The sequence below is a fragment of the Tachypleus tridentatus genome, chromosome 9 (genome assembly GCF_004210375.1).
Source record: "Tachypleus tridentatus isolate NWPU-2018 chromosome 9, ASM421037v1, whole genome shotgun sequence".
Classification (NCBI taxonomy): domain Eukaryota; kingdom Metazoa; phylum Arthropoda; class Merostomata; order Xiphosura; family Limulidae; genus Tachypleus; species Tachypleus tridentatus.
This window is the reverse complement of record NC_134833.1, coordinates 43,632,180-43,654,794: the sequence shown is the minus strand read 5'-3', so window position 1 is coordinate 43,654,794 and position 22,615 is coordinate 43,632,180. Positions and strand designations below refer to the sequence as shown.

The following is a 22,615-nucleotide window of genomic DNA, read 5'->3' as shown; positions in this document are numbered from 1 at the left end:
AAAACATGAATATGCATTGGTTTTCTGATCTACCACAAATATATGTCTAAATAATAAACTTCTTTCTCTGTGCCTTAACTACAGTTTTATCATGTTTTATCCCAATAATTTTTAAGGGTATTATTTTAGATTAAATATTTAAGAGTTGTCTGCTAATAATTATTGGAAATGTATCCTTGTTATGAGCTTGGTACAAAACACCTTGGAAAGAAAATTTATTGTTGAAAACTTTGTAATCTTCTCCACTCACACAGGAATAGTATTTGTGCTGTATGAATATTCAAACCTTACTTACAAATCATTTACATTATATTAGTGAAGCATGTATTTTACCTAATTTTGATTTATATCATATGTTTAAATTTATTTATTATTTTACATAAACCAATGAAACTAAAGTATCTTGCAAGTAATAACTTAAAAATTTAATAATTAAAACAAAACTCAGTTAATGTTTGAACAATTTTACATTTAGTTAGAAAACACATAAGTGTATCTGGTCAATTGCAGTGATATTACTAGTTATTGTATATGTATCCAAACTTAGAAAACAACCATATTTTTAAACTATAACTTCATGAAAATTTGTTATTAAGGGTAATGATTAGCAGTTTATTTTATAAAATTCTGAGGACAGGTCATATATAACTAATGTTATAGCCTTTAGTACAATTATTGTATATAACTATTTAGCATATTTATTAATTATATACTATTTTACAGTAGATAGACTATTGTTTCATTTTATCTAAATGGTGGATGTCTAGGAAAAATGAGTAGAAGCTGTAGTTTTTAAAGCTATATAGGTTATTTTTTACACACAATTTTCTATTTATACCCATTTGTCTAGGTTACTGTAAATGTTTTCATAATTTTACAAACACATATCAAATACTATGAGAGCATCAGTAACTGGCCAGAATTTTTAAATGATGAAAATATCGTGTTTGTATATATATTTATTAGGACTGGGTTTGTCCAGGAAAATTTGCTTTGATTGGAGCAGCATCCATGTTGGGTGGTGTGGTACGAATGACAATCAGTTTGACGGTTATTCTGATTGAAGCAACAGGAAATATTACTTTTGGTCTTCCACTGATGATAGTTCTTATGGTGGCCAAATGGGTTGGAGACTATTTTAATGAGGTATGCTTCTCTTTGAGATGATTTATTGAGGGAGAAAATGAACTGTTGTTTGAAACAAAAAGTACTTCAATAGTTTTGCTTAGGAAGTTCAAATCCTGCTGTCATGCTGTAAAATTTCATAATCTGTAATATCAAGAAAAACAATATGATAAAAAAGAATCTTATTACTTATAGTTTTGTAGAGGAATTTCTTGACTAAAGTATTTTGTGTACAGTACATGAGAAAAGAATTGTCCCATTAAATATAGTACTAAAAATATGTGCCAGCCGTTAGCTAGCAAAGAAAGAATTGATTCCAGTATTTCTTTTTACAAAGCACTGATTGATGAGGTTACATCAAGTAATGGAAACCAAAAGAATGGAGACACAATTGTAATTGATAATAAGTAATTTTGTTGCATTTAAGTAATATTTCAAAAATTTACATTGACAAAAGTTAATTTGTCAAATGTGACTTTGCTAGTATAAATACATGACAACAGATATTAATTGAAAGTGTAGTAATTATACTACTGATCTAAATATGCTTTGTATTTCTTTAGTAATTTTACTTAAGTTGTTGGGTGTGGTATGACCTGATAGTTAAGGCACTTGACCTTCAATCTAAGAGTTGCAAATTTGAGAGAGTTAATTACATATAGTGCCACGATTCATGAAAATAACCAATTAATTGATATTAGCATTACCAATTTTACTATTTTTGAAGATTCCAATTACTCAAGTCTCATGTGAGAATAATGATTTAACCAAATATAATTGTTTGCCAAATCAAATGATTAATCAGTTATCAAGTACCTTTAGTATTCTCTTAGCATTGGAATGAGGTTTTTGGTTAAGATTTTATTACTTTTGTCCCACCTGAAGTTCCAATTTAAACATATGTCTACTTTGTGGATAAATTCTCTGAGAATTAAAACAGACATTTTTTTTTTATTGGTGTCCTACATTAGGTGTTACTACTGCTTTTTCAGAAGGAACTTAAAACTAAGAATTCAAGTAAAGTACTCAATATCTAATACAAAATAGATTATTTAGATTTAAAAATTAAAATAATTGATAAGGGCGTCAATATAAATATTTTTGATAAAAAAAATATTTTGCCTTTCTAATTTAGCATTTACCCTCTTTTAATAGTAATGTACCATACCCTTCTGTTATAAGCATAACTTTGCAGTTATTCAGATATTGTAAAATTTGTAGTAAATTACAGTATTTTTATCAGTAATGTTGAAATACTGATACAAAAATTAATAGTTAATGGATGTAATAAAGAAACTTCAAAGCTATTAAACTATTCTGTAACAAATATAAGAATGTATTAAATAAATATAAAGAAATAAAAATTAGAGAAATTTTACTTAAAATTTCTAATAACTATTTTTATTTATGAATAAGATCATTTAACAACTTGGCACTACTTCATGTGGATGTACACCTTGCCACATGCACAAGCTTGTTTAGAACATGATAGTCACAGTAGACTTAATAAACTGTTTGTGGTTGGGAGCTATACTAGTTTGTTTAGATAACTAGATGGGATGCTTCATACCAATATAATTCATCTTTTGTGGTATCAATAAGTGCCTTTCTACCATATTTGGGGTTGAAATGCTAGCTTCAAGAGATAAGTTTTGAACTTGCCCCCAAATGGTAGTACTTCATTTTCTTATTCTTATTTTTATTTGAATTAATTGTTCTTCTTTACTTCAGAGAGCAGTCACCTTCTCACAACTATCTGCAGACAGTGAAAGATGATATAGATGTGGGACTCTGTGGGCTTGAGCACCCACATTTTGCTCTCCTAATTTTTATTTCTGTATTTATTGTTACTCTTTTATTTCTTATGTGAGGCTGATAAATGGAAGTTAAGATTAACAGACAGTGTACCCCCACCACAAAGTGGGTTTTACTTCAGCAGCCACCTCCAAAACCTAGGGTACATTTTATAGTCCCACATTATTGTTTGTACCCTGGGATATTTTCAATTATTGCAGCATTTTTTGTTTATTTTTGTTTTGGCTTGTTTTTAAGTTATAACAAAGTACTATAATTAGTCAGAGCTTTGGATTTGATGTTTTTAATGGAGTCCTTCCTTGTGACTTTGTTCACTTAACTGTAACAAAATGTATTAATTTTCACTAGTTTATACACTGCTGGCCAAAATCTTAAGGCCAGTGAACATAAAGAAAAAATATGCATTTTGCATTGTTAGACTCAACCACTTATTTGAGTACAGCTTTGAAAGATGAAAATAAGAAAAGGGAAAATAAAATAAACTTTTTTAGCATTTAATAGGGAAAATATGAACACTATGAATTTAGCTTAAATACTAGCTGGTCAAAAGTTTAAGACCATACTGAAACGAAGCATTAATTGGTAAACATGTAACAAAATTTAGTCATTTGTGTTCAAGCATTAGTGTTGTCAATATCTCCCACTGGCATCTCCTGTGTTACATTGAGAAAAACATGGCAAAGGCTAAAAAGTTGACATAGTTTGAACGTGGCAGAATTGTCAAACTGCAAAAGCAATGTTTCTCTCAACGTGCCATTGCTGGTGAGATTAGTCATAGTAAAACTGCTGTTGCAAATTTCTTAAAAGACCCTAAGGGATATAGAATGAGAATTTTAAGTAGTCGGTCCAAGAAAATTTTGCCGGCATTGAGGAGGAGGATTCGGCGGGTTGTCCAGCAAGACACCAACCATTCGTTGAACCATATTAAGGCCCTTATGGATGCAGAATGCAGGTCAAGAAAAATAAGGTGGCATCTACGAGAGAAAGCTTAAAAAATGTAAATGTCTATAAAGGCCACGCCTCCTTCCACACCACGAAACAGGTCTGTTAAACTTTGCTGGATATCCCGCCAGAGACATTTTCTACACGACACAGTAGAGGAGGTTCCATCATGATCTGGGATGCTTTCTCCTTCCATGGAACAATGGAGCTTCAAGTTATACAGGGGTGTCAAACAGCAGCTGACTACATTGGAATGCTTGACTGAAGGCCCTTGCTTGTGTGAAAATGACTGGATCTTTCAGCAGGACAATGCTGCAATTCACAATGCCTGCAGGACAATGCTGCAATTCACAATGCTCGCAGGACAAAGGACTTTTTCATGGCGAATAACGTGATTCTTTTGGACCATCTAGTGTTTGTCCAAACAGAACCCCCATTGAAAATGTTTGGGGGTGGATGGTAAGGGAAGTCTATAGAAATAGACATCAATTCCAAACAGTGCATGATCTTCGTGAAGCCATCTTTACCACTTGGAATAACATTCCAGCCAGCCTTCTGCAAATGCTTATATTGACCCCGTAACAAAGTGAATGTTTGCAATTATTCGCAATGGCGGCTGTGCAATTCACTACTGAGACCTCTTGTTGGGCATTTCCTACCATGTTTAGGACTTCTTTTTGGTATGGTCTTAAACTTTTGACCAGCTAGTATTAAGGGTATTTTCATAGTGTTCACATTTTCCCTATTAAATGCTAAAAAAGTTTATTTTTATTTTCCCTTTTCTTATTTTCATCTTTCGAAGTTCTGGTCAAATAAGTGGTTGAGTCTAACAATGCAAAATGCATATTTTTCTTTATATTCATTGGCCTTAAAACTTTGGCCAGCAGTGTGTGTGTGTGTGTGTGTGTGTGTGTGTGTGTGTGTAACTATTTTTGTCATTACTATCTGTGTATTTTATCTAAAGTGAAAAGTTAATACTATATTTTAATTTCTACACTATTAGTAATTATATTGAGAAACACTTCTAAGTACATCTTTAGTTTAATCTTCTAATTCATTGAATTTTTATTTTTTTAGGGCTTGTATGATATTCACATCCAGCTTTCTAGTGTTCCACTGTTAGCTTGGGAACCCCCACCCTTGTCACACAACATCTATGCCAGGTTTTTGCTATTTTTATTATTTATAATTGTTAACATAGTTTATGGTTTCAACTTTGACAATATACAATAAAATCCAGAAAATTTTGTATGAATTTACACTCCAGGTCAATCAGCATATTATCATGAAACTATCCAAACCATTTGTAAAATGCTGTAAAATCCTTGCATATAAGTCATTTTTATGGAAGCACACATGTCACTGTGTATGTTTGTATCATGATGTATGAGTATGACCATAATTGATCTCTTTGTATAATAAGAGAAGTAACCATTAAAAAATTACAAAAAGCTACAATTTTTCTTTAACATAAAAGATGTCAGTTTTTAAGCTTCAGTAACCAACTATATATCTTATGGACTACAGTGTTCTACAAGGTATATGAATGTGAGATAGAAAATTAAATCATCAAAACGTGTTTAAGACATGAAAAAGGTCTTTCAAAAATTACTAATTCTTATCCAAATATTGTTAAGTTGCAGTTTTATTAGCATATTTTATGTTTTGGCCAAACAGATTAGTTAGAGATCACTGTAATATACTAAATGTATATGTATATTATGAACCTTTAATATTGTATGTATATCTCTATCAAGATTGGCAGTCTTTCGGTTAACATTATAAGTCTCTTACACACAAAAAAATCATATTTTTTAGTGAGGTATTTTCAAATTAAAAGATTTGTCCATGAGTATATTGAGTATTTGTTTTCAGTAGTTCATGTGCAAAGTAATTTTCATGTTAAAATTAAAAATATTTTTCTTCATCTAAAAAGTCTTGCATTTCTTTTTGTAATCCCTAATATCTTCTAAATATGTTTTGAATGTTTTATTTTATTAAAACTTCATATTTTATCTGTTTACTTTAGCTTGTTTCAAAATGAAATTGGTCAATTTGACTGACTCCATAACTACCAAAAAATAAATAAATCCAAATTATCCTTTTTTTCTTCCTGGAATGGCATTAAATTATAACATGAACCTACATTTGTTTATCCTAAGTAGCTTAATGTAACAGTATACATCTACTGATAATCAGATTTATTATTTTATTACCCTATGAACTGTCTAGTTATTATCCAAGCCATTATCATTTGTAAATCATTTGGTGCACATATAGCTATACAGCTCACATTACACCACCAATTTGCATAACCCACAAGCTATTCTGAGCTGCTCATATGTATGCTTCATGAAATGTTTTTATTATATTATTATTACTATTTATTTTAACCTGATATAATCATAACCAATCTGGAAAGATCCCTATTTTTACATTTTAGCTACTAAAAACAATTGTCAGTGACTTTTAGTTTTTTATACTAATGTTAGTGATGCACTAAATACATTTCATTTGATTAAATAATACACCAAAGAACATAGGCTAATAACATGCAAAAAGTAGACAATTTCCCTCTAACTCTCAAAACTTTTCTATGTTTATAACAATGCATCAAGAGCAATTAGAAACTCATCCAAGCTAGTTATCTTACCCATGGGAAGGAAGTTTGTATTAAAGGTGAAATTGATAGTTCATTTAGAAAACTGTTATACAATACATTATTTAATAGATTAAAACCTTGGTTTTCAGTTGATTATGGATAATATAGAATTAACAAATCCTGAAATAGAGGATGCAGCAAGAGGGGTCTGATTTTCTATTTGATAGTTCTGTAATGTAACAAAATTGAAGGCTATAAAAATTACAGTTGTTAGTAGGCAATGCCCAACCAATCAACCTTCTCTCAAGTCAGTTGTTCAACAACAAAAAAATAAGTTGGCAGTTGGTGCAGCCAAAAGTTGTCTTCCTTCTAGTTAATAGTTTGAAAATTAGTGACAGCAACAGATAGCCTTAATAGCTTTGCTATAACAGAGTCTGTGCAAGCAAGTTTAATGGTAATATTGTGATTAGTTGATTATTTTTGTAATATTTGATTTAATCATAAATTTGATTGATTGTTAGAATAACTGGTAACAATTGATGTTTTTCTGACAGTTGGAATTGTATGTAATCAAGTAGTTTGTGACACTAATTGGTATAATTGCTGCTCATAGATAGTCAGTTTAATTACCAAGCTCTGTTTTCATGTGAAATTTAAGTCAATGTTTTCTTCATTATGTCCATATCTGGATAATCCTGTCTGTGTGTCAGATTGTGACTATCCTCTTCTCTTGGACAGCAGTCGGACATCAGTGACTACTTACCCATCCCTACGCACACACATTGGTACACCAAAAAGATTTAAGTTTCAAAAGTGGTACACAAATCCTTAAAATTTGAGAAACATTGATTTAATTGAGATTTGTTGCATAATATATTTATTAGTGTGTAGAAAATTTTATGATAGTAAGTTAAGTAAAAGGGAAAAAGTTAGTGAGAGATAGAGATTGATATAGACTGATTGATTATGAAATGTGTATAGTGGTGACTTTTAGAGTGTAATAATCACTGATTTTATTAAAATAACACAGTAGAGAAGAATAATTCATCTTGCCAGTTAGGGTCCAAAGTTATGGAACCAGATTGTTTGGACTTTTGAGTAAAAAAGGGAAGTATTTATAGCTCTGGATTCAGCTGTGTAACAAACATTTGTATGTACATTTAGGTTAAATATATAATTTTAAAGAAGTGGGCATTGTGCCATTTCTTTATTGTTGAAATTTACTGCTAGCAAATTTCAGTCATCTGCTGCAAATAATCTTGCTCGCACAGACATCCACACATGCATTATAAACCTAACTCTTGGTAATCCTGAATTAGTATATGTTTATTCATGTATAAAATAATGTATAGAATAAACCTACCTATAACCTGATAACCCTCAATTAGTGACAGTTTTGTTCAACATTTGCTTTTAGTGCAAGATGAAAATCTTGAGCTTGCTGTATTAATTGCAATGGTTACAAAACTTGAAATTTAAGAATATCCTCTGGTGTAACAAAGATTAATGGTACCTGCCATTAGTGAACACTGTCATTAGGGATGTACAGTTATTCCTGTAAAATCTTGAACTTTCTTTGTACTTAGTGCAACCATTATACATTTGAAAAGAAAATTTGAGGAAAGATATAAAGTAAAAATGTATCTGAATATCAACATATTACTTCAATAACTGAATCCAATGAGAATTACAGTCATTAATTTTTAAGGAAAATAAAATTCAAATGATGTATGTATACATCAAGTAAAATATGATAATGTTATAGTTAATAAAGTTTAATAGTTACAAAATAGTTGAAACAATGAAAAAAATGGATGTTGGCAAAATTGAAATGTTAATGTGTTCATGAGCTAGACATCAGTCTCTACTTTATGATGTCTTATTTGTTCATGTGCATATCTTTTGATAAACTTATCAAGAATTTTGTCTTCTCAATCTACAGTTTAGACAAAAAACAGGATTTTAACAGGGTTTAACTTACTTAGAAAGCATGGAATTGGACATTATTTTCCAAGTATTTAATTCAATGTACACATTTTCCCAATATTGAAAATCACATAATTCAACAAACATGTTTCCCAGCACTTTAGAACATGGAATTTATTTATTGACATGGAAACAGCATGGAATTTGCTGATTGCCTTTTTTGTTGTTGTTATGATTATAAATACAGACTCTCTTATTAAAAATATAGGTTTTAGGGAACTCTGGTGTAACTATGTTGTAATGAAAAATTATTCACATGAGTGTATACATGCACAATATTTAGTAATGATATTTTGTACACAGTACCCTGGTGTACTGCAGAAGTATCATTTCTGTTCTGTTGTAAACATTTAAAGTTTTATTTGTTTTTTTATCCTTCATTTACAGATGCAATATTTGCCAGTTACTTCTCCTTGAAAGATTTAACTTCTGTTTATGCTTTGTTCTTTTACCTTACAAACTTTTACTGTAAATAAACATTGAGTTCAGTATTTTATCATTTCTAGAGCACAGATATGAGCTTGATACTGTCTTCATTGATTTTTGACAATGAACATATTCTAAACACTTCTTCCCACCTTTAAACTGAGTATATGGAAGGAAACTAGTTCTTCTGTTTGTGCTGACCTATCTTGATCCTCCAGTCTTTCTCACCACAAATATAATTTACCATTCATAGGTAAGAAGTGCTTAAGAAGTTGTATCAGCGAAGATATAAAACCTCCAAAACTTAAATGTTGTATTAAAATAGTTTTAAAAAATACATATCTTGTACATTAGAGGAAATCAAGCATTATGAAAAACGGCGAGTGTCATTTGAGATTGAAAAGAAGAAACAGATCTTGAGCACTTGTTAAAGTTTCCTACCTGAAATAATATGTTAGACTCTGGTTTTGGAAAAAGAGTGACTGAAACAACCAAAAAAGCTTGTAGTCTCTGAAGTTATACTATAATTTCTGCATGAAAGAGAGTAACAAATAACTATTTTAAAATCAAACTTGGGTCACAAGTCCTAAAGTGAACATAAATGTTGTCAATGTGTAGAGTGTAGAATGCTAAATATGAATCAACCAGCAGGGGAAAAAGCCACCAAAGATATCAAAGACCAAGTTATATGGAAGAACAGTTTACAATACATTTTGTTCAGACCAAAAGGAGATGTAATATTTACAGATGTATCCTTATGAGCAACTTCAGTAAGATGGTCAACATATTCATTTCCAGTCTAAAAATGAGAAGTTAAAAATATACTTCTCAGAATCCAAAGAAAACCAATTGTGCAATAAAGTAATGCATTTGAAAAATAAAAAAAATGGCATTCTCAATCTAAAGGGAATTAGAAAGAACAAAAGAATTATATTTGTGCTGCAAGTTGATTCAGTGCATAGCAAAAGTTAAGGCAAGTGAATTAGCTGAAGATATTGCAGTATGGTCTCAAAGGCATTTTTAAGGTAAAAAATTAGAAAGCATAAATCATATTTCCAGCAAAGGGATCAAATGAACCATGGACAGAAGTTAAGTAGGTATGCAGTTTGACTAATTTCTTGAGGGGCAAGTTATATACCTAGCTCTACCCTTGGTGAAGTCCTGACAGATTTTGTGAAAGTCTTCATGTAAAAGTGAACTCTCAATAGATGATGTGCTTTCTTTTCTGAAATTTTTCAACTCACTTTAAATGTTTTATCTTAAATGTTTTGCAAGTTATTTTTTGGAGACTTCTCATATCTCTTGAAAATGTGGGTAACACAAACTAGTTAAAATGAGAGAAATATCTGCAAGGATGTTCAGTATCAGTCATTCTCCAAGAAACTTGTTTAAGACAAAGTGAATCAAGTGAAAAGGTCTAGAAGTCAAGTTGAGAAACTTAGCAGAAATGACAAAACACTTGCATTATTTTTTTTGTTTCAAAGAAGCTCATTTCACAGTAAAGAAGTGGTTAAGAATTTTTCTGCCTGGATGTTGTACATTTATTGTATTAAATTTAATAATAATTTTGATGTTTGCTTCTACAGAAAACTACATTCTGCATCAAGAAATAAGAAATATCCTACAAAATATTTTAATTATGAAATACTTCTGTACATCAAATTTAAATGGTTATTCTAACCCATATATAAACTTGAAGTTAAATGGTTTGAATCAGGAAATTGTGGGAACTTAAACAGCAGCAGTTACTATGGAAAAGAAACCAAAATGCTAAAAATGTTATTTACAGTCTTCAATTTGTAGGATATTGTTGTGTGTAAGTTTTTATTCAAACCCAGCAATTTACAAAAGATACTTCATTGATGATATAGGGTTTATTCTGTAAAATATTTTCAGTTTTCAATATATGGGAAGTTTTAATATGAATTTGGTTTGCTTTTGGACTGCTAGGTGAGCATTCCAAGATTGGTTTGGATCAGTCACCTCATTTAGATGTGTCTATGGAAAGATTTCCTTGATATTGGATAGCTATAACATTAATATGGCTTAATATGTATAGCATGTATGTGAATAATACCCCAGTTTTTATACTTAATTCTGCCTTGCTTTGTTCACCAGACCTATATAAGTAATGGCCATAAAAATTTGGAAAGGTATTTGAAGGAGTAAAATAGAGAAAGCAACTGCATGGAAATTTTGTCTAGGATATTATGACAGAAATATCATAGAACAATCAAGAGGGAAGGAACCATACTTTTTGGTTTGATTTTGGAGCCCAGTGATAGAAACTAAGGTAAAACTGGTCATGGATAAAGTAACAAGTTAAATTACCATCTTGATTTAATAACTTACTTCAATATTTGACATGAATAACCATTCAAAAGATCAGAATGTCCTCTTAGTGGTTTTCTAAACAATTTTAAAATGTTAGGATGTTATTTTTTTCAATTTAGGAAATACATTTTAGTTACCAAGCTTTATAAATTATAGTGGAATTCTATGGTATTGATACAGTAATTTATGATTTTTTGTTTATTCAACTATATATACATAAATAAAATATAAAATTTCATTTTATATTTTCCAACGTACATTAAGCAGCAACCAAGTACAAAGGTCATAACTGGAAGATATTGTTTGCTTTACTTTTGTTACTGTTCTCTGTTTTAAGAATAACAAGATTAATAATTTATTTCTAAATAGTAATTGTCTATAGTAATTGAAATGTGACTAGTGCATTTTTCAAAATACTAATGTACTAAAATACAGCCAAGTATTTTACTTGTATTTTACTTTACAAAACTGACCTTTAGTTTTTACTTTATTGGATACAATTACGTGAGTGCACATGTGCTATATCATTGTAACTTCTGTATTTTTAGTCAGGTATGGTTAAAAGGTCAATGTAATTAAAAAAAGAAATTATATATAGATATAGACAGATGTATAATATTATGAGATTTAAACTATTTAGTCTAAAAATTTATATTTTCATATTATACTGTCATTCAAGAATGAAAAAAAAAACAATTTATATTCATTTCCTAATTTATTTTAGTGGTTATGAAATGGGTTAATTTTACCAAAACCCATACAGAGATTCCATAGTGAAAATTACAGATAAAAGAAATAGCTTTTTGTTAATAAAACATTTGTAAATTAATTATTTTTACATCATAAAGATTTTTCATGTGAAATTTGAAACTTTTGTTGTGTATAAAAGTATTTTTAATCTCAAATGAAAATTACGTGTTGGACAGGCAACATGTGAAAAAAAAAAGGCTTGAGAAAAATACTTTAATAAATCTCAAGTTCTTAATAAAACATTTGACGTTTTGTGTATGAAAGCATTGTAATGTTTACTAATAATCTTCCAAAATTTTTAAGATACATTTACTAATTTGAAAGTTACAGCATGAAAACTATAACAAGCACAAAATGGTTACAAGGTAAGTTCTTGAGACTGAACCCATGCTGAAAGAGTTAAATGTATTGAAACGTGGAAATCAAAAAATTCTTACCTTTTGTCTGCTAGGCAACAAAATGGTGAAAGCACAGGACATTAAAACAATTTTGGAAAATTGAAAATAATGTCAGAGTTTCACCATTGTCTAATACTGGATTTTAAAATATTTCTTTAGTTATCTGTTTTTTTTTCTATTTTGTTTATAGTGTACATTTTCTTGTATTTTTCATAAGGCTTATTTACTGTGGTTATAATAATTTTACATTTTACGTCACTGTAACCTTGCTAGTGCTTTGACTCCTTTGAATTGGCTAGATGTGTCAGTTGTCTTTCCTTTGAGCTATGTGATGGGGTTAACCCATGACTCTATTCCTGCCATAATTCCTTTCAAATATTTAGATTGTGCAAGTACTTTTTGTAGAGATCCAACATGCCAGGTGATAAGGACACTCAACTCATAGTCTGAGGGTTGCACGTTTAAATCCCCATCATGCTAAACATGTTCACCATTTCAGCTGTGATGGTGTTATAATGTGATGGTCAATCCCACTATTCATTGGTAAAAGAGTAGCCCAAGTGTTGGCCATGAATGGTAATGACTAGCTGCCCTCCCTCTAGTCTTTCTCTGCTGAATGAGAGACAGCTAGTGTAGATAGCCCTTGTGTAGCTTTGCACCAATGTCAAAAACAAACTAAACCTTTCTATAGAATTTTTTATTTAAAATCTCTGTACATTGATGCTTGTATATGATCACTTAAAGATATATGTGTTAGGAATAAGCCAGAGACTCTTCCTCTGAATTTGATATAATAGTGAAGGAATGCAAGATTCTCTTTAAATTATCATAAAAGATGGACCTCATTTAATTTTTTTGACAAGTTATAAGAACCCTGATATCTGCACTTCATCCAATTTAGGTTTTGATTGAAATAATATTAGATATATTTAGGCATGGCATAACCTAGTGTTTAGGGTACACAACTTGCAGGTTGTGAGGTTGAATCCCACAACCAAACATGTTTTCACTTTCAGGTCTGGGGTCATTATATTATGACAGTTATTCCCAATTTTCCTTAGTTAAAGAGTGTCCCCAAAGTTAGCAGTGGATAATGTTTACTTACTGTCTTCCCTCTAGTCTTATAATTTCTAAATATGGGTTGGCTAAAGTAGATAACTCTTGAGTAGCTTTTTGCAAAATTTAACACTAAATTCTTTGTGTTTACTGAATTTATTAAACATATCCACATAAGAAACCATATCCACAATTGTCATAACTGGACATTAGGTGGATAGAGACAAGAAGAATTTTTAGAAAAGTATTAATTATGTAAAATAATTTTTGTAAAAAAAAACTGTTTTGATGGGAAAATGTTTTGCAAAGACATCCATATACAATATTATACATTTTTCACTATTTTGTACATATAATATTACAAATAGTTCTTGAATATGAGGTTAATGAACAGCAGATGCAGAATTAGCCAACGTGTACTAGGGGGATTTGTATAAGGTCTCAACTCGGAAGAGGTATCAGCCACTGTAGGGTAAAATAATAACAAAATGAAAGAGGAGAATTGGGTATATATGACAGTTAGAATTTATCAAAATTTTATATTTATACACTGTTTATCACATGGTTTGTCTAATTTGGGAGGTGGGGTGCAAAATTTATCAGAAGAGTCCCAGAACTCTAATCTGGTACTGCTGAACAGTGTGACTTTAAAGTAGTGTCAGAGAACTGAGTGTAATTTTTGTTGCTAATTATCGTTGTTTTTGAGATAGTATTCATCCTTGTAAATTTCAAGAACATAAATACATTTGAAAATATTATTGCAATATTTGCATTTGATATTTTGTGTAAAATGTGTAAATATAAAAATCCAAAAATACAGTTGTATCTCTGGACTTAAAATGTATTTTGAATTTCCCCTTCTCAAACTCTGTATAAATATACTTCCAAATTCACCATAATGCAATATTTATATTTTATAAAGTATCACAATAGGTTGTCAGTGTTTTTGTGAATAAGACACAACTGTACAAACTTATTTCTGGTTAGAAAAAAAATATATAAATTTTATAGTAATCCATGACATCTTGCTACTTATTTTTGTCCAGCTTTGGTGTTTCCCACTATTAGTTTTCAGTAACTGAATTGATTGCAAGTCTTATTAGTTACTGTCTTTGTGATTCTGGCCTAATGATAAATGTAATTTTTAGTGAGGTGATGAGTCATCCAGTAACGACTTTTTGTACAGTGGAGAAAGTTGGACGGATAGTGGACACATTAACATCAGAGCCTCACAATGGTTTTCCAGTAGTTGACAGCACTGAGGTAATGTAAGTTTATTTACCTTTCAGGTATTTAACTGTGATTACATAATAACTTGTGTAATGTAGAAATGTTTTATTCCAATACAGTATTTATATTGTATTTATATTACAGATTTGCTATTCTCATTTAGTGCTGTCCTATATATAAGCAGTCTTTTTCTTTATGTATGCTTGAAGCCTCTGCTCCCTTCTGTTAGAATTTCAAGATTCCAAAATGTCTCTTAGACAAATTATCTTGCATCACATGCTCATGTAAGTTGTGACTCTCTCTACACTCTTCTACCATTACTTTTCATCTGGCATTGCTTTGATTTGGAAGTACTTTTGCATGTGTTTAATGCTTCATGTTTGATTTTGTTTCCTTACAAGTGGTTGTTTTTCAAATTAATTTGCTTTCATTCATCCTGTTTCTTCCTTTAGTATCAATTAATTTTAGTTACCTTATTTTCTGCTCTGAAATGTGGTGAATCTTTCTATGTAATGAATTCTAAATTTAACTTTACCACTTCAGGGTCTACATCAGCAACTAGCATTTTTTCTCAGGTGTTGGCAACCTAACAGTGGACTTTTCTGCCTTTATATGCCCAGACCCCTTCAGAATAGGCTGATCCTGTGCAGGCTAATGATGACTTTGATCATCTTTTTCAATCTTCAGGTTTTGGCTTTCTTTCTTATTCCCAACCTGATGAGTCTTCTAGACTGAAAGCTTTTTAATGTGATCCCTTCAGTTGGTGCTTCCTGATAAATGGAATCTTGCTCAGAATCCTCTTTCCACCCAACTTTGTCTTCCTTTATTTTTGTTAGATGATCTATTTAGGTGATCAAATAAAGCACATACTTCAGAGGACATGCCTCTTCTTCTCCAGCATCAAGATGTATATCTTTTCACAGAATGCATCGCAGGTGGAGTGCATGGGTAAATCACCAAAAGGCTTCTGGCCACTGGTCTGTAGAGAAAAGCAACTTGTTAATGTTCTCAAACTTCTGACATGCAACAGATGTTGAATCACTTCCTTTTCTTTGTCTGGCATTGTCTGGTGAATATTCATTCAGACAATTCTATGGTGGTAACACATCAATCACCAAGAGGGAACGTAGTCCACACATTTCATTCATATTATTGGGTGTTTTTTCTCAGGTGCTTTCAATCTGGTCACTGATCGTCTTTTGTACTAATGACTGAATGTATTTCACAGAGTATGCATTAGATCCTTTGTTATCAGGGATCTTTACCATTGGTGGTATTCTCCCCACATGGATGATTTTGCCACAACCCTTAACACCAAGTTACCTATCTCTTGTTCACATGCACTTCATCCCCAGCCTCTGGTAATCTATGCTTTCAGCTGGAATTGGTTACACAAGTATCTTTGTCTACCATTCCATCCAGTTACTTCATTGGGTGATTTCTGTCATCTGCTGCAATCTTTGTTGGGTTCTCCTGATTGCTTCTTATTAGCCAACTCATCTATGGTTTCCAAGGCTACAAATGATCTTTGCCCCTCCTGTCCCTCTTCCATTTTCTCCCTGCCTTCTTCATCAAACTCAGTTACATGCTTCATGTTCTGCATCTCCATGCCTAGCTTTTGTGTGGTCATTGGCAAGAAGCAAGAAGATCTGGTTTTGCATGTTAAGTCTCTTCCTTGTTAGCTAATTCCATCAATCTATCATCCATGGTGATGTTCAAAAATAAGTCAAATGTATTCTATAGTTGATATACAACTATGGGGTTTGCTTGTCTAGTCTACTGTGAATTATGTAGTGGAATTTCTCACTTGACTCTTTGACTGTGGGTTTTCTATCTTCTTGCTTTCTGGATATCAGGTGACCTTATCCCTTATTTATTCTTTCTTCCAATACTTCAGAATTTTTACTTCCCTGGTTCTTACCATGCTCATGCAGACAACCTAAGCTTTTGGATTAGGATGTTATTGTGGTCTTCCATTCCCTTATTTTGCCCCTGTTTAAACCACTTTCCTCATGTTCCATGTTTCATCTTTTCCTTCAAACTCATTTCTTTCTTCTCTTAGTCTGTGGACATTAACTATTGGATTTGTTTGCCATTGACATTTCGCACACCTTTTATCACCCTTCCTGTCTTCTTTATCCAGATCATTCCTTTCTCTTAAAGACCTTGACAGCCCAAGAAGATGGTTCTTACTTTTCTCATGTTTTCCTTTTTTTTTCACTTCACATCTTTATTCTTGACCAGTTCAGTATAGGCTTCTGTGCCTGGACTCTTTGTTCTTATATTACCTGTACTATGTCCTTCTAGGGTACAAATTCCTGATTTTTTATCCCCTGGCAATCTTTCACCTTCTACCATTACCTGTTGGGTTCATCTTTTGGTTCATTTGGACTGTTCCTCTCTACTTTATTCCTCCTGAAATTTGTTTCAGGTGTCCTTCTATCAGATCTGACACTTCATTTTTTTCTTGCTTCTAATCATAATCTAGTGGAGAAGATTGTGCAATTCAGCATGTGTACCACACCCAGTACATTCATCTCCCATTATCTCCACTGCATAGAGATTTACTCTTTATTGGGATTTCATCTGCCAGGTCATTCCATGTCAAATCGTCCAGGGTGCTGCAGGTGACCCCCACAGAATGCCTTGAAAAAATTCACGTGCTCATCTACCCATATAATGAAAAATTTCCAAAGATTAGATCAATATCTCTAATAGTTTTTGATTTACAGCCCTGTAAATTTTTTTTTTTTTTTAATTTTGGTGAATTCATTTTCGGGCAACTTTGGCTGCCTGAAGCTGCAAAAGTAATGGTGTTAGAAGGCTGAAATTTGCTACACTGACTGAATAAATCCCACAGAATTCAACAATGGTCTCAAACCAAGTTTATCTCTCTTAGGATTTGCATTGTGAGGCTGTAAAATCACCTGAAAACCCAAAATCGTAAAAACATTGATTTATTTAATAAGCCACAGCTCTAAGACTTAATATGATACAACCTACTTTTTGAGTTATAATTTTTTAAAGTATCCTCTGACCATACCTTTTTTATTAAAAAAAATTCAGTTCACGTGTGTTACTGTATGCAAATATATCCATACAGTTTTGAAAAGTACCTGTCAGAATTTTACGAATCCCACTGCATTATTCTAACCAGCCTTTCATGTTAAATAATGAAGTTGTAAGAAACAAGAAAGAATTAATTCATTTCTGAACAAGTTTATTGGTATAACTAGTTAGATCACATGGCAATGCAAATATATTGTGTATATATTACAGTTATGTAGATATGGCTGAGTTTAAGATTCATAATATAATAAATACAAAGGTAAATCAGACACAAAAAGCACAGTGCCACAACAGGGGATAACTGAGAAATATTATAGTCACACCAAACTGAAATAATCATGACAATGAAATGTTTCAAAAACTGCTTTGGTGATAAATTAGCCTAAACAACATCAAATAAACATTGCTTTGTTCAGACAGCTTGAATAAATTTCTGAAATTCGAGTTTGATTATGTTGAGAGCACTTTGACTTAGAACATAGTGGTGAGCACTACTGCGTTGCATGGTAGGTGCACTTATCAGACAAAGAATATGTTGGAAAGGAATCCAGTTTTCATCTTTGCGTGACCTTGCAGGTCATAAGAACAGTTCGTTTCTTGATTTCTTCATAAATGACACCAATACATCAGAATGCTCATCTGATCTATCTTTGTTTCCCACATACTATTCATGATCGTATATGCGTGCCACATATTTCCCTGGCTGATAATTGTCATTGCTATCATTAGATCCTATTTGAGCTGCTGCAGCATCACTTTCATTACTACTACCAACAGTTACAACTGTGTATACATCATCTGATAGCCTTCTCATATACAATTTGTTGGTAGAGTGGGGAATAAAGCTATGATTTGACCTAATATCTGCCACAGTTTTGCATTTTTACAGCAATCCTTCTTTAAGTGACATGGATCAGCTAAATGAGTTCCTATACTGCACTCAGATAAATCATGCATACCCCTCCATCTCAGTGGTCATAATGGTCTAATGACCCCTGAGATTACATCACTGGCTTTTATACTGATCCATTATTGCACAATAAATTAGGATTATGTTATCATCAGAATTTCTTCAATTATTAAAAGAATCTAGCCATTCTTGTGCAATGTAACCAAATGTCTTTGGACAGATTTCTAATGTTTCAGGATGATGTAAGAAAAAAAGTCACTGGTCATACAGTATATAATTAATTAAATTAATATTGCAGATGTATTGTTTATCTGAAGTTAAACTAATATCAGCTTGCTGAGGAATAGGCAAATACTTTTGGTACTTTTCTCCATTGAGCTTTATTGCATTTATATATTCAGTTAAAGTGAAAGTTTTTACCAGAAGTGAATTTTTGTGTGAAATATTGAGTAATAATGAAGCAATCAATGGGACCATGGTTTCCTACACTGACTGCAGAAATAAGATCTCAACATTCCCAAACAACCAATTTTGTTTTACAAATATGTAATTCAAATAAATCAGTTATATTTTATTTAGGCTGCCTGTTAATTTATTATTTTTCACAACCTTGATTTTTTTTTGAAGATCATGTTCAGAGATGTAAGAATATATGGTAAAAATGTGAAAAAGCTGAATAACTGGTGACATGGTCAAACTGGGGCCTAAAGTAGGGCTACTTTTAGCTAAATCATAAAAAGTTGCATGCAACTAAATTATTTTTACAGGATATCTAATAGACTTTTAATTACAACAATTGCTGATTTATCAACTGATGTGTTATAGCAAACTAAAAAAAATTCAGCTTTGTATCATATTAAGTCTTAGAGCTATGGCTTGTTAAATAAACCAATGTTTTTTACGATTTGGGGTTTTTAGGTGATTTTACAGCCTCACTATGCAAATCCTAAGAGACATAAACTTGGTTTGAGACCAGTTTTGAATTATGTGAGATTTATTCAGTCAATGTAGCAACTTTCAGCCTTCTACCACCATCACTCTTCAAGCTTTAAGCAGCCAAAGTTGCCCGAAAATGAATTTGCCAAAAATAAAAATAAAATTTTACAGGGCTGTAAATCAGAAACTATTAGAGAGATTGATCTAATCTTTGGCAGTTTTTCATTATATGGGTAGATGAGCACATGTGAATTTTTTCAAGGCATTCTGAGGGAGTTACCTCAAAAATGTTCCAATATCTGGATGATTTGACATGGAATGACCCTGCCATGTCTGGCCATTTTCAAGGCTTCAGTGAGACTTTGACTGGTAAGTTTCTATCCATACTTTTTTTTCTGGAGACTTCTCCTTATTCAACATTATTTACATCTTGCTATGTGGTGAGTGGTGTTTAACTAGGTACTCTTGTAAATGTAGGTGTGCATTGTACAACCATAAATACTTGGGCTTTATCTTCCATGTCTTTGGATGCTCACAGTTGAGTTGGGGTGTTCCACCAGATGACTTGTAGTTTCATGTCTTCATGATATTTTGCTTCATAAACATGCCTGCTGTGGAATGTACTCTTGGTAAAGCAGAATGAAATAGCTGCCCATCTTGTGATAGGAGATAAGTTGTGTATTGGAAGTTATAATTTTCCTATACAGAAAATGTATTTATGTTAAATTCTTGCTTCGGCTTACATTTCCTTAATTTCAAGTAAATAATATAGGTTTACAAACACACAAATAAATATATGATCTACAGTTTACCAAAGCATTTTATTTCATATTGAGTCTTGGTAATATGGAAAATATTGCCTACAGTTTATTCTATAATTAGGTTACATTTTGTTATTTCACCTCTCTAGCTTTAATGTTCTGTTGTCCACTATACCATAAGTTACAGTAAAGACAAATAGGAGTAAGAATTTTTGTGCTGTTTATGTATTTTTATATTTTTAATGATATTTGAAATACAAATCTAAATCTGTCATCGACATATGTAGTATGATTTAACGCATGTACTTTGTGTTATTTTTTATTTATGAAACATTCAACATATTGACTCAAAATTGAACAAATTGAACTAATTATTACACTGCTTCACAAAATATAATGTAAAACAGAAATATTTATAATATGAAAAATTTGTGATCATAAAGAAAATTATTTTTAATACTTGTAATTGTGAAAAATGCATAATAAGCTTTTGCATCTCCTTTTATTCATGTAAATTACCAAGGGTAATTCATAGCTTGAGGTTGCATCATAATAAGCAAGTATTTTCCCTTGATGGACTTTTTTTTTTTAACACAAATTTAGGCTACTGAAAGACTTATGAAAGGTATGCACAGAATTTAAAAATGAAAAGTGTGTTTAATTATATGTTGAACTCCTCCATTAAATTAATGATTGTTACACCAAGTACTTGTACACAATGATAGTTTATTTGTTTTATTTTTGTGAAAACATAAGCTAACAAAAGATTATTTTTATATCAGTCAAGTAACCAAACAGAAATACCTTATCACCAACCTCTTACAGCCAAATAGTGAAGTAACTAAACAAAATAAACCTTATATCTACCTTAACATGTTAAAGGACTCAACAAATAAAATATTAGTTTTTCTAATGGTAAAACTCTGTAGATACATGTATTCTATTTCTGAAGTTAAACTGCAAATTGATTTTATTTCTACATAAAATTCAACATTTAACCTGTACCAAAACATAAGTTTCAGTCAATGCTAGTTTACTTCCAAAAATCACCTATAAACATAACATAGGTATCTCTTAATGCTGGGTGGTAAGAATGAAGAGAACCTCATTTATCAGCAATACTTAAGTAGGGACGACTTTTATACCTAACAGCAGTTTTACAAAATCAAAAGACAGTTTGTTTTATATTATTTTAGCCAGCTTCCCCATCAGATAATCGAACATTTGGAAGGTTTCGTGGATTGATCCTTAGGTGGCAACTTATTGTACTTCTACAGCACAAGGTAGGTGTATATTATCCTATTGTTATGTTATGTGATATTTGTTGTAGAAACAATTGAAGACAGGCGTAAACTAATGTGGTGAAGTTAATTAATCCTGGAAATATCAGAATCTTATAGATTGCCAGATTTCACTGTTATCATAATTACATACTCAAATAGCTATCTGAAATAATTACTTAAGTTCTGTTTGTGCAGTTTACTAGCACTATCAGAACTTTATGAAAGAATTTCAGATTCTGTTGATAGTTAGTTTTCACCAAGGAAGAACCATTAATTTAAAATATTTGTTTTAATGATATTTTTGAAGTTAATAATTGATAAAAAACAGAACTGCATTTGGCATTTGTACTTTCTTTATTACATATTATTGAAAATAAGTCGATGAATATATCCTTAGGCCAATAAAAGTACCCAAGAAAAGTTGTATCAATCCCAGATTTTTGAACTTTCTTGCTTAAAAAGACTGAAAAAGAACAGCTAAGAAATGTAGATTTTCCATTAATTTTAATGAAATGTTCTTTTTTAGTTTTGTATATATTGTGTGGATTAATTTTATTGGCAAGATTTGAAGTTGTAAAGTTAAAACCTTAGTGTTTGACAGAGCATTGACACTAAATATATATTTTTTTTTATTTACCTTAAATTTAAAAAAAGTTAATTTTTTGGTTTATGAACATGTACACACAGTTTTAATTTTTTGTAGGTACAACTTTTCTTCTCCTTTGATTCTACATACGTGCACACACACATAATAAGGTAAACTTCTGAGAACAAATGTCATGAAATTACATGTTTTTGCTAAATGTTATTCAAGATTTATAATTGTGAGTTCTGGAATATCAACAAGGTTTGTATAATGCATAATATAAGTGATTAAGTTTGGAACACAAAATTAGTTTTCAAACAATGAAGTATACCCTCTTAATGTAATGAAGCTTTTGGAACTTGTACATATCTGCAATATCTTATCACCACCATTTATCTCAGAGATA

The 22,615-nt window shown here is 31.2% G+C and overlaps 1 protein-coding gene across 1 annotated transcript in view; it reads left to right on the top strand.

Annotated features, from left to right (window-relative positions):
• LOC143225156 (H(+)/Cl(-) exchange transporter 7-like) overlaps positions 1–22,615 on the top strand; it is a 153,193-nt gene that overhangs the window by 103,076 nt on the left and 27,502 nt on the right. Inside the window, 4 exon segments of the mRNA XM_076454097.1 lie at positions 967–1,146; positions 4,960–5,045; positions 14,583–14,697; positions 21,537–21,623. Of these exon segments, the coding sequence (XP_076310212.1) occupies positions 967–1,146; positions 4,960–5,045; positions 14,583–14,697; positions 21,537–21,623 (468 nt within the window).